Here is a 12,808-nt window from a genome sequence, read left to right on the forward strand (position 1 = left end):
ATCCGGAAACCGCGTTTGGAAACTGTGGCCGCTCAGGAAATTGTCATAGCTTGAGTTTTTTTCTGACTATCGTGTGATAACAACATATAATCAGGCCTGTTTGTAGTTTGAAGTGTGTTGTGAAATAAAAACGTTATTTTAAGAAGCTAGTTCACAACCCGGAACCAATGACATAAAGCCGGTCCGTTACACGAGTTGCACCGAGTCGAAATTCCGAACACGTTACATCCGGTTAAGTCGCACTCCTAATAGCAATAATGGCAGCGTTTTCTGGTAAGAATATTTTATCAACTTCTTTATGATGACATGACACACGTATTTAACTTCCACACCAAACGCTTTCATAGGCACCTTATAGAGGACTGAATAATTAAGTATGTCTTGTGTACAACAGAAATGGGGGTTATGCCTGAAATCGCGCAGGCTGTTGAGGAGATGGACTGGCTGTAAGTGCTAAATCATGCCTAATGTTGTGATAGCTGCCCTTAGTTACCTATTCTTACTTCTTCTTGATTGCTGTCACCTAATTGATTTATGTCATTCATTGGATTTCAGGCTGCCCACAGACATCCAGGCAGAGTCCATTCCCCTCATTCTTGGTGGAGGAGACGTGCTTATGGCAAGTCCACCTCTTTGTCTGTGTTTGTCTCTGACACATGTTTGCACACTGCAAGGTTTACATCTAATGTTCTTATTCTATTTTTAGGCAGCAGAAACTGGTAGCGGTAAAACGGGTGTAAGTACTAATACAGCTTTTTGGCAGTTTTGCCTTAACTCTTCATTAAGCTTTGAAACATCAGGTCAAATAGCAATTGAGAAAAAAATATAAAGAAAGCTAAAGTAATACTTGTTGTTCCCAGGCCTTCAGTATCCCAGTCATCCAGATTGTGTATGAGACCATAAAAGATCAGCTGGAGGGCAAGACGGGCAGAGCCTCGGTCAAGACTGGTGGAGCTAGTGAGAGCACTTTGATATTAATGAGTTAAATTGGTTGTGGTCTGTTGGCCCGCTAAAATGTGTTCTCGGCATGCAGAACTCTCTGGTCTGATAAATTTCATCTAAAAGCGGTGGAATGTACTCTGCAAATATTTAACCTTTTGTGTTTCTTTTGCTCAGTTTTCAACAATTGGCAGATGAATCCTTATGACCGCAGCAATGCCTTTGGTGAGAAAAATAAACATAGAATGTCACATAAGACATATATTTTCCCTTTGTCCCCGCTCCTCATTGTCACTTTTTGTTTTTTACCCGCTCAGCAATCGGTCCAGATGGACTGTGCTGCCAGAGCAGGGAGTTTAAAGAATGGCACGGCTGTCGCTCCACAAAAGGCGTCACCAAAGGTACGTAGTGCACACAATCAGTTTTGTTTAAAAAAAAAATGATTTGAGATATAAAACAAGACAAATAGGGGTTTTCAAGACAACATGTGTCCATATATCTGTCATTGACTAACCGCTTGCTCTTTCCATGTCTTTCTGTGTCCAGGGAAGTACTACTTTGAAGTGAGCTGCCATGACCAGGGTCTGTGTCGCATTGGCTGGTCCACCAGTCAGGCAGCCCTGGACTTAGGTATGCTCTCCTCTACTCTTTTTCACCATCTCCTTTTCAACAGCTGAAATAAATCGTCTCACTAAAACAATAATCCAATCCCTAACAAAAAAATGTTTTTCTCATGCCAGGAACTGATAAGTATGGTTTTGGTTTTGGTGGGACTGGAAAGAAATCCAACAACAAGCAGTTTGACAGCTATGGAGAGGTGACGCTTAAAATAAATAAATAAAAATACCACGTTATTATTAAGATATGTAAACAATTAATTTTTTTCAATTTCCAAACCTGTTTTCTCTTTGTCTTTGTTCCTTTGTCACAGGAGTTTACCATGCACGACACCATTGGATGCTACTTGGATCAAGACATGGGCCAGATTTCCTTCTCTAAAAATGGTGCTGATTCTTATTACGATGGTTTTGTAAAACACCTGGAGTTGGTGGTAATTGACGTTCTGGCTAATGCATCTTGCCCCTTTTTCTTTCTCAATGTCCTCCTTCCAGGTACTGACCTGGGTTTGGCTTTCGAGATCCCTCAACATTTGAAGAATCAGCCCTTCTTTGCCTCCTGTGTGCTCAAGGTATTGCATTAAAAGATAGGGAGGGGGGGTGAAACAACAGGCGTTAGTATTGGACCATACAAACTGCTCTTTTTCTTTTCACCTGTCTGGCAGAACGCAGAGCTGAAGTTCAACTTTGGAGGAGAAGAATTAAAAAATCCCCCTAAGAGTGGCTTTGTTGCCCTGGACCAGGCGCCAGAGGCTCACACAGTCAGATCTTCTCATACAGGTGTGTGGATGCAACCTCATTTCATGTGCCAGAGGAATTATCTATTATTGATTGATATATTCATAAAATATACTGAAGAGACTATTAAAAAATTAAAATTAAACGGACATGATGACAGAGATAATTTGATGTTCAGGGTTAGATCATACATTGTTTCTTTCAAAATAAAAGCCTTCTTTTGTTAGACATTTAAACACAACTGCCACATTTTTTTTAAATACACCCTAGAATACATCACAATGTCGCTGGTGCATTCCATTGAATAACTCTCTCTGCTCTGTTCTTGTGTGCAGGCAGCGCCAAAGTGAGTCAGGCGAAGGCAGCGTCCAACGCGCCCAAAGCTCTGATCATCGAGCCGTCTAAAGAACTGGCTGAACAGACGCTCAACGTCGTCAAAAATTTTCAGAAATACGTGGATAACCCCAAACTCAGGTATGGCTATCCAGAGCTGTAAACGGATAGGCAGTGTAAACTGGGGCGGCAGTGGCGAAGTAGGCAGGGAGGTCGCCTCTGGAGTGCACAGTCGGAGGTTTGATCCCCCGCCACATGTCGAAGTGTCCTTAGGCAAGACATTGAACCCTGAATTACTCCCGATAGTTAGCTTGCACCCTGCGTGGTAGCCGCTGCTATTGGTGTATGATTGGGTGTGATTGGGTGAATGTGTACAAAACAAGATAAAGCGCTTTGAGTCTGTGAAAAACGCGGGGAAAAACGCTATATAAGTGGAGTCCATTTACCATTTAAACATCAGTGTGCACAAATGCCATTTAAAAAATGTTTTTAATAAAATGAATTTATCAGGAAATGCAAGCTTTGGTACTACTGAAAACCAGTGATACAGAGAACAATCCAAATAATAATTTCTGCAGCATATTATGTATATTCTATATTTTACCTGTTATTGAGGACTTGCCCTGCATTTTGCCTTTATAGCTGTCATTTCTATTTTTCACCTGCAGATGGAGCCGTTGATCCATTATAAATGTTGACATCAGTATATATTGTATAGTCATTTGTCTATGTGTCATTACAGGGAGCTGCTGGTGATGGGTGGTGTGGCAGCCAAAGAGCAGCTGGTTGCTCTGGAACAGGGGGTAAGTGACGTCATTTCTCAAAACACACTTTTATTAAAGCTTCCTTTTGAACACACAGTTGAAAGTTTTAACCCAAAAATACACATAATTTCCCTCATTTGCCTACTTCCCCCTGTCCTGTTTGTCTTTAAACCAGGTGGACATTGTTGTGGGGACACCCGGCAGACTGGACGACCTCATATCCACCGGGAAACTCAGTCTTTCACAAGTCCGCTTTCTGGTCCTGGATGAGTGTGTATGTTCAACACATCTAACTTATTGTTAAAATTTAAATAAGTTAACGCCAGAAGCATTGATTTATTTTGTCCCTTTATGAATACCATTTTTTAAAGGTTGATTTTATATAGAATAACAATCCCTGAAGTCACTTAACATTGGTCTGCTTTTCTGTGTCCCTCAGGATGGCCTTCTGTCCGCAGGCTACACAGACTTTATCAACAGGATTCACAACCAGATCCCTCAGGTCACCTCTGATGGAAAGCGGCTGCAGGTAACACTTTGGATAAGTTGCATTTGTGATAGTATAAACATTGTAATGACGGATGACACATGTAGCTAATAAGAAAAAACGTGTTATTGCGCTTTAGTACTTCAGTTGTTGATTAACAAAGTTATGTCCATGGTTCCAAATAATTTCTGTCATTGTTTGGCTAAATAAAATGCACATTTTTACACATATCCGAAGCTGATTTCCATGTGTCTGCGTCTATCTCTGCCAGGTGATTGTTTGTTCTGCCACGCTGCACTCGTTTGACGTCAAGAAGTTGTCTGAGCGGATCATGCACTTCCCCACGTGGGTGGACCTGAAGGGGGAGGACTCTGTGCCCGAGACGGTCCACCATGTTGTAGTGCCCGTCAACCCCAAGAACGACCGCAGCTGGGAGCGACTGGGCAAGAACCATGTCCGGGTGGGTTCCAAATTGCATACTCTTTTTTTCTTTTTCTATATTATATATATTATATTTATACTCAAGAGATCAATTGAGGGCTGACCCTCATTTACAATGATGTCGAGTCAAACAAATGCAAAGCAAAAACAACAATACATACACAATATATGATGCAATTACATCAAATACACAACAAGATGATAAAGACACAAAACAATTAAAAAATGTAGGCAGCGATGTAGAATGGCTGCAATTAAAATGAAATGGGTGAAAGTACAATATTGCCTAATTAAAACAGGTACAGGTAGCTTACGGGTCAGGGCTTTATACATATAAAAAAATGCCTATGTGAGTCACATCTTTATTTAAGAGAGTTAGCATGCAGGAGGCCCACAATTGGGATATATTTTTACTTATTTATATCATCATAATTTCCCGCCTTGAACTTGCCTCTTGATTATATATCCGTCCCAACGCTGGTTGTTTTCAAGCAGTTGCTTCTTTCTTTATATAGTTACAATTTAAATAGGATAGATATATAAATATAGTCTCTTTTTTGTATATAGCTTAACAACATTTCCTTATCTTCTGTTCTAAAATGTTTATTTATATTTATATTGCATGCTGATTGCACCAGAGGAGTGGCACTCAAATTTCATTGTACAACATACAATGACAATAAAGGCTATTCTATTCTATTCTATTCTCTGTCGATGGGACGTCACTTCCGGTGCGCATTGGATTGTGGGTCAGAATCACCCAGAAAGAATGCTTCCACACTTCTCGGCCCGATGTAGTATGCATTTATTTTGGTTTACATTAGAATAATGTTTTTTTTTTCTCCCATCATGATCTGTTTACCTCTGGATAGACTGATGAAGTCCATGCCAAAGATAACACCAGACCAGGAGCCAATTCTGCAGGTAAGAGCTGAGAGGTAACACAGTTTTGGGAGCATCTGTTTTTATCCTTTTAGTATGCTTTGGTCATTTAAGGGCTGTTTCAATTTGTTTGTTTTTTTACAATCTCCCATCGATGTACAGTACATACACAACAACACACATGTTCTATTGTCATTTGTCTTCCACGGATAGTCCCTGACAAAATGTTACTGTGCGTTTTTAGAGATGTGGTCTGAAGCCATCAAGGTGCTGAAAGGCGAGTACACAGTGAGGGCCATCAAAGAGCACAAGATGGACCAGGCCATCGTCTTCTGCCGCACCAAGATCGACTGTGACAACATGGAGCAGTACTTCATTCAGCAGGGAGGAGGTAGGAGGGCCTTTCTTTTCAGCCATCACTGCACAGACGTTTTAACAGTGGGGAACCTCCCACTTGGCATTATTTTTAGGATGTAATAATAACGTTTCCCTTCTTTGGTGTTGGTCGCCTCTCTTAAGGTCCAGACAGTAAAAGCCACCAGTTGTCCTGCGTTTGCCTCCATGGCGATCGTAAGCCCCAAGAGCGGAAAGGTAACCTGGATCGCTTTAAGGTAAAATATAAAAAAAAGGACAACCACATCTGCAATTCCAACACTCTTTCCATCTTCAAAACATCCCTCAAAACACACCTTTTGTCTCTGTCTCTATCTGCCCTCTTAAGCGCCGCACTTCCACTCTCTTCGGCGATTCCCAACAGTAGTCCCGTGATTAAACACTCCCTTCGAATTTGGACCCAATTTAGGAAGAATTTTGGAATGCAGAATTTTTCACTTTTCAGTCCAATTGCAGCTAATCATTTGTTTACTCCCTCGACTGTGGATGGTGCATTCAAGATCTGGCATAAAAAAGGCTTAAAATGCATCGGTGATTTATTTATTAATGATCTATTTGTTAGTTTTTCTCAATTGACAAAAAATGTTGGTACAGAAAAGACACATTTTTTCCGATATCTGCAAATCAGGAATTTTACGCAGAAGTTAATTCCCCAATTCCCTCACAAACCGCCAGCCAATCATATCGATTTGTTTTTTTCTGTAAACCCCACATTAAAAGGCTCAATTTCTGTGTTTTTCAACCTTATTTCGAAGTTGCATAGCCCCTCATTAGCAGCTATAAGAACTCTGTGGGAGCAGGACCTTGGTTCTGCCTTCACAGATCACATGTGGGATTCAGTCCTGGATCAGATACATTCTACCTCCATGTGCGCCCGACATGCTCTTGAGCAATTTAAAGTAGTACATCGTATCCACATGTCTAAAACTAAATTAGCTCGTATGTTCCCCGATGTAGACCCGACCTGTGATAGCTGTAAGAACGCACCGGCATCACTCTTTCACATGTACTGGTTGTGTCCCACCTTGACTGAGTTCTGGACATCAGTTTTTCAAACAATTTCTGAAGTACTGCAGTATCAAATAGAGCCGAACCCTTTTACTGCAATTTTTGGCATTGCTCCAAATCCGGGCTTACCTAAAGTGAAGCTGAAGGTACTGGCCTTCACCTCGCTACTTGCTCGTAGGGCTATATTACTCAAGTGGAAAGATCCTGCTCCTCCTTCCCACTCACACTGGATTAAAGACATTATGTCATGTATGAATCTAGAGAAAATACGTTATACTACCCAGGGATCCGAGATTAAATTTGACAAAATTTGGCGCCCCTTCATAAATTATTTTGATAAACCAACTACAATAATACAGGAGTAGCTACCCCCTCCCCTCTTTTTTTATTTATTTATTTAATTTTTTCATCGATTGTTTATTTTTGTTTTTTGTAGCGTGTATTTCGTCTGTGTAATTTTCTAACATTGTGTATTGTTTTTTTTTTTTTTTGTTTTTTTTTTGTTTTTTTTTGTTTTTTTTGTGTGCTGCAGGATTGGTTGTGGGTGGGGGTGAGATGTGGGAGGGGTGTGTTCGGGGGGGGGGAAATTAATCATTGTATTGTATTTGCTTTGCAAATTTTTTTTTGGTGAATAAAAAAACCTTTGAAAGAAAACACACCTTTTCACCCTTGCTTTTAACCGTTAAACTTTTTTTTTTTTTTTTTTTTTTTTCTCGTATGATTTAGCTGCTATTGTGAAGCATCTTTGAGCATTTGGAAAAGCCCTATATAAATTTCAATTATATTCTCGTGTTTTCAGAAAAAAGAAGTGAGACTCCTGATCTGCACAGACGTAGCTGCCAGAGGAATCGACATCCACGGAGTTCCTTTCGGTAAAGACAAGTAGATTTTCATTATGAAAACATTCCCGCATTCCTTTTCTGATGTCTTTTTTTTTTTTTAACAATGTTTTTTTTTTTTCAGTGATAAACGTCACCCTGCCAGATGAGAAGCAGAACTACGTCCATCGTATTGGCAGAGTCGGAAGAGCCGAGAGGTAAGCGCTGACTTACATAATTCTGAGTGTGAATCGTTATCTTATATGGTATCATTTGATCATGTTTTCAAAGTCATAATTAATGTGTGGAATAAATCTTCATTCCAACTTGTAATGTTCACACAATATACTGTACCTTTTTAGAATGTTTAACTAAATGGTAATACATGATGATTACATTGACTGATTAAAATCATGTCCTTAATTTTTTTAACTTGCAGAATGGGACTGGCCATCTCCCTGGTTGCTATGGAGAAGGAGAAGGTAGGGTGCATAATAATTGAATACCAATAACTTCCTGATAATAAATTGCATATAGTTAGTTAAAAAAGGTTGAAGCAAAACATTTTTTTTTAAATATGTGCAGGTGTGGTACCATGTCTGTGCAAACCGAGGCCGCGGCTGCAACAACACACGGCTGAAGGAGGAAGGGGGTTGCACCATCTGGTACAACGAGAAAGAGGTGAATGTGGGCAGAATTCTGCACAACATTACACACCCTGTGTTCCAATGCCCATACGTTCTGCTATCTAGCATGGCAGAAAAAAGATTTAGGGTGTCCCAATTCTTGTGGTCTGATTTTAGTATGCTTAAAAGTACCCGGATGTCTACTACATCCGGCCGAGATTTTTAGGGTTGAAAACAGCATGCTATTTTGGCGATTCTGACACACAATCCAGTGCGCGCCGTATGAAAACAACCGGGGATGCGACAGATATAAAAGCAAGAGGCAAGATCTAGGCGCATTGTTATGATGAAATAAATAAGTACATTTCGGATTTGGAACGCTGGGACAATGTACATTCTCAAGTTTTCCTGTCTTTTTTTTATACACCTTTTCTCCTGAACACAGCTCCTGTCAGACATAGAGGAGCATCTAAAGTGCACCATCACCCAGTGTGAGCCGGACATCAAAATACCTCTGGATGACTTTGATGGAAAGGTCACGTATGGTCAGCGCAAGAAATTGGGAGGTATGTGTTCCATAGAGTGACTAAGGACTAGTATGCTAAGTGTTTCTTTTTTTTAGCCACACTAGTATAATATGGCTTGAGGAATACAATTATTGAGGCTTCATAGCAGGGTTGGGGAACCTTTTTCCTATCAAGGGCCATTTTGGTTTTTACAACATCTTTCAAGGGCCATACTAAATTTTAAAGTGCATAGCCATACAAGGCTGGGAGCTTGACATACACAGATGTATTATATTCACTGTGTATTTTGGTAAGATCACCAGCCAACCCTGTTAATCTTGTCTAGGTGGTAACTACAAAGGTCACGTGGACATTCTGGCCCCAACCGTTGCTGAGCTGGCGAACCTCGAGAGAGAAGCCCAAAGTTCCTTCCTCCACCTGGGCTACTTGACCAACCAGCCCTTCAGAGCCTTCTGAGCACATCACCCCCAGAATACTAGCACAAAACTGTTGCCTGCTGATGTAGAATAAAGAACAACAGGAAAAATGTCACATGCTGCAACTACAGGAGGGTTTTGTCCCCCCGCCTAGACCAACTTCTAACTTAAAACGGGATTCATAATTGACTTACATGAAATGTAAACTTAAAGGTGTCAATACGCCAATATATTTCACTAGGTGTCACCAGACTCAAATTGTTTGTTCAATCCTGTAAAATTCTCATCCAGATGTTTGATTTAGCATTTAAGTACTTTTGGAGCTGAAAGCTTGTCAGCCTTCAGCATGTTGGCCTTATTTTAAAGGAAAACTCCATCTGAGCTAAAAGGCTTTCAGCGCACAGCCTGCACGAATAATGCAGAACATAATCTGTAACATTTAATGCAAAGCCTAACGTGTTAGACTTTGTGTTTGTGTCTTAGTTTTTTTTCCCGTGTTGATATGGTTTAATTAAATATTTAAGTTTCCCTGTGGCGTAATGGGCTACAATGTCAAATGTTTTTAAGTTGCTTGATGTTTATTTTCTGAAATAAACTAGTAGCTTTCTCAGTTTGGGTTCACGGTCTTATATTTATTCTTTAGAAAGGAGGAAAAAAATCTGTCAATTATAAATGGCTGTTTCTCAGTTTCATTCATTTAGTATTTTAATGCCTGGGGAGTGTAGAAGGCTGTAATGAACACACTGGATATTATCTTTATGCTATGAAGACATCAGCATTCAACTCCTCCACAGACCATGACTGAAAACTGCACAGCACAAAATCTGGCAAAGGATACTTCCTCTTATGACCTTCTTAACAACAGAGGAGACAATGATGGACAGTTACCTTTGCTGCAAGGAAATAAGTTTGAACTTGTGTGTGGAAAAAATCCAGCCAAGAGATAAACACAAACTGGACGTGTGTTATGAGGAAGTGGATTAATTCACCAAAAGGTTCTGTTGGAACAAAAAGTAAAAATTTGAATGAGGTCCTTAAATACAACTTCAACATTGATATGCAAGTTTGTTCTTCAGCCATCTTTAGACAATCAGGACATGTAAGCAAATTTGAAGGAGGCATCTGCCATGCAGAAATGGAAAAGGAAGGACACAATCCAAACAGCTGGCATTGGAAACAAAGCCTGAAAAGCCCCGCTGCTAAGGCATATTATAAGTGTCAGATAATCAAAAACAATTTATTCGAGAAAAGGAAACGTATTTGTCAGGAGATATGTTTGGATGTAGATGTGAAGTCAAAGTCAGGAGAGAAAGGAAGAGCCGGGCTTCAATGTGTTGACCACACAACTGTAGTGTCAGATACAGTATCTCACAAAAGTGAGTACACCCCTAACATTTCTTCAAATATTTCATTATATCTTTCCATGCGACAACACTGAATAAATGACACTTTGATACAATGTTAAGTAGTCAGTGTACAGCTTGTATAACAGTGTAAATTTACTGTCCCCTCAAAATAACTCGACACACAGCCATTAATGTCTAAACTGTTGGCAACAAAAGTGAGTACACCCCTAAGAAAAAATGTCCAAATTGGGCCCAAAGTGTCAATATTTTGTTTTGCCATCATTATTTTCTAGCACTGCCTTAACCCTCTTGGGCATGTAGTTCACTAGAGCTTCACAGGTTGCAACTGGAACCCTCTTCTACCCATTCATGACGACATCAAGGAGCTGGTGGATATTAGAGTCCTTGCGCTCCTCCATCTCCCGTTTGAGGATGCCCCAAAGATGCTCAATAGGGTTTAAGACTGGAGACATGCTTGGCCAGTCCATAACCTTTACCCTCAGCTTCTTTAGCAAGCCAGTGGTCGTTCGGAGGGGTGTTTAGGGTCGTTATCATGTTGCAGTACTGCCCTGCGGCCCAGTTTATGAAGGGAGGGGATCATGCTCTGCTTCAGTATGTCACAGTACATGTTAGAATTCAATGAACTGTAGATCCCCAGTGCTGGCAGCACTCATGCAGCCCCAGACCATGACACTCAAACCACCATGCTTGACTCTAGGCAAGACACACTTGTCTTTGTACTCCTCACCTGGTTGCCGCTCCACACTCTTAACACCATCTGAACCAAATAAATGTATTTTGGTCTCATCAGACCACAGGACATGGTTGCAGTAATCCATGTCCGTAGTCTGTTTGTCTTCAGCAAACTTTTTGTGGGGTTTCTTGTGCATCATCTTTAGAATAGGCTTCCTTCTGGGATGACAGCCATGCAGACCAGTATGATGCAGAGTGTGGCGTATGGTCTGAGCACTGACAGGTTGACCCCCCACCCCTTCAAGCCCTTCAGCAATGCTGGCAGTATTCATAGGCCTATTTTCCAAAGCCAACCTCTGTGTACGACGCTGACCACGTGCACTCAACCTTCGTAAACTGGGCCGCAGGGTGGTATTGCAACATGATAACGACCCCAAACACACCTCCAAGACGACCAGAGGCTTGCTAAAAAAGCTGAGGGTAAAGGTTATGGCCTGGCCAAGCCTGTCTCCAGACCTAAACCCTATTGAGCATCTTTGGGGCATCCTCAAACAGAAGGTGGAGGAGCGCAAGGTCTTTAATATCCACCAGCTCTGTGATGCTGTCATAAATGGGTGGAAGAGGGTTCCAGTTGCAACCTGTGAAGCTCTAGTGAACTACATGCCCAAGAGGGTTAAGGCAGTGCTGGAAAATAATGGTGGCCACACAAAATATTTACACTTTGGGCCCAATTTGTAAATTTTTTCTAAGGGGTGTACTCACTTTTGTTGCCAGCAGTTTAGACATGAATGGCTGTGTGTCGAGTTATTTTGAGGGGACAGTAAATTTACACTGTTATACAAGCTGTACACTGACTACTTTACATTGTATCAAAGTGTCATTTATTCAATGTTGTCCCATGGAAAGATATAAAGAAAAATGTGAAGAAATGTGAGGGGTGTACTCACTTTTGTGCAGGGGCGGATCTACCGGGGTGGCATGGGGTGGCAACTGCCACCCTAAAAAAAAGCCTTGCCACCCCAGCTGCCACCCCAGTTGGCAGCGCCAAATTAAACATTTATTTGTGTTAAGAGACATTTACGAGCGCGAGTTTCAAATGTCCGACTGCAAGTGAATGTAGCCAGGTAATATTGCCCCACCCCGATCCCCCGCGACCCACTCCCGAGACTCCTAACCGCTCCTAACGGCACTGATTTTGAATACAAGGAAGGCGTGCGAGAGACGGATCCAAACCTCTCTAGACTAACGAAGCAAGCAGCACAGGAGAGACTACACTCTCCAGGTATTAATTATCAACTGTCTATCTATGAAAAAATTACAATAATTAGAAAAGAGCAGGGCTAATGGAGTTGTAGTTTTCCTATAAAGTTATTATGCTGCTGTGTTGTGACAATGACTAGAGGTTAATAATAACTTAGGAACTCGTGAATGCCTCGGAAAAACTACAATAACGTTCACATCAGCGAAGATTGTGCACTACTGTAGGCTACTGATCCAAATTCCACAACTCATTACTTGTGTTACAGTTTAGTAGGCTACAATATTTATTCATTTATATTTGGTTGCTCCACCTTAAGTCAGCCCAGGCACGACAGGATAGTTAAGTTTCAGTTTCGTTTTTCATCTCCGTGTTGGACAGCTGTTCGCTCAGCTGAAGGGCTCGAGCCTCACGGAGCAGACAGCGCGAGTCAGTCTAAAAGTCAGCGAGGATTACGCTCACAAATCAAAAAGCTAAATTATAAAATAAAGCTATCTCTTCCTCCTTTTGTCCACTGCACAC

General features: G+C 41.1%; 1 protein-coding gene across 1 annotated transcript; it reads left to right on the forward strand.

The window, feature by feature from the left end:
* The first annotated feature begins 218 nt into the window (after positions 1-218).
* ddx1 (DEAD (Asp-Glu-Ala-Asp) box helicase 1) lies at positions 219-9,593 on the forward strand. Its single transcript, XM_080048076.1, has 26 exons — positions 219-273; positions 395-446; positions 556-623; positions 711-736; positions 861-957; positions 1,117-1,164; positions 1,257-1,340; positions 1,486-1,569; positions 1,680-1,756; positions 1,871-1,943; positions 2,052-2,128; positions 2,222-2,336; positions 2,630-2,768; positions 3,370-3,430; positions 3,567-3,665; positions 3,831-3,920; positions 4,150-4,338; positions 5,192-5,243; positions 5,446-5,592; positions 5,721-5,812; positions 7,402-7,474; positions 7,566-7,638; positions 7,860-7,902; positions 8,006-8,101; positions 8,492-8,612; positions 8,899-9,593. Exons 1-26 carry the CDS (start codon positions 258-260, stop codon positions 9,027-9,029), a joined length of 2,223 nt encoding a protein of 740 aa, XP_079904202.1. The 5' UTR covers positions 219-257; the 3' UTR covers positions 9,030-9,593.
* The last annotated feature ends 3,215 nt before the right edge of the window (positions 9,594-12,808 follow it).

Source organism: Ammodytes marinus (assembly GCF_949987685.1).
Source record: "Ammodytes marinus genome assembly, chromosome: 19".
Classification (NCBI taxonomy): Eukaryota; Metazoa; Chordata; class Actinopteri; order Uranoscopiformes; family Ammodytidae; genus Ammodytes; species Ammodytes marinus.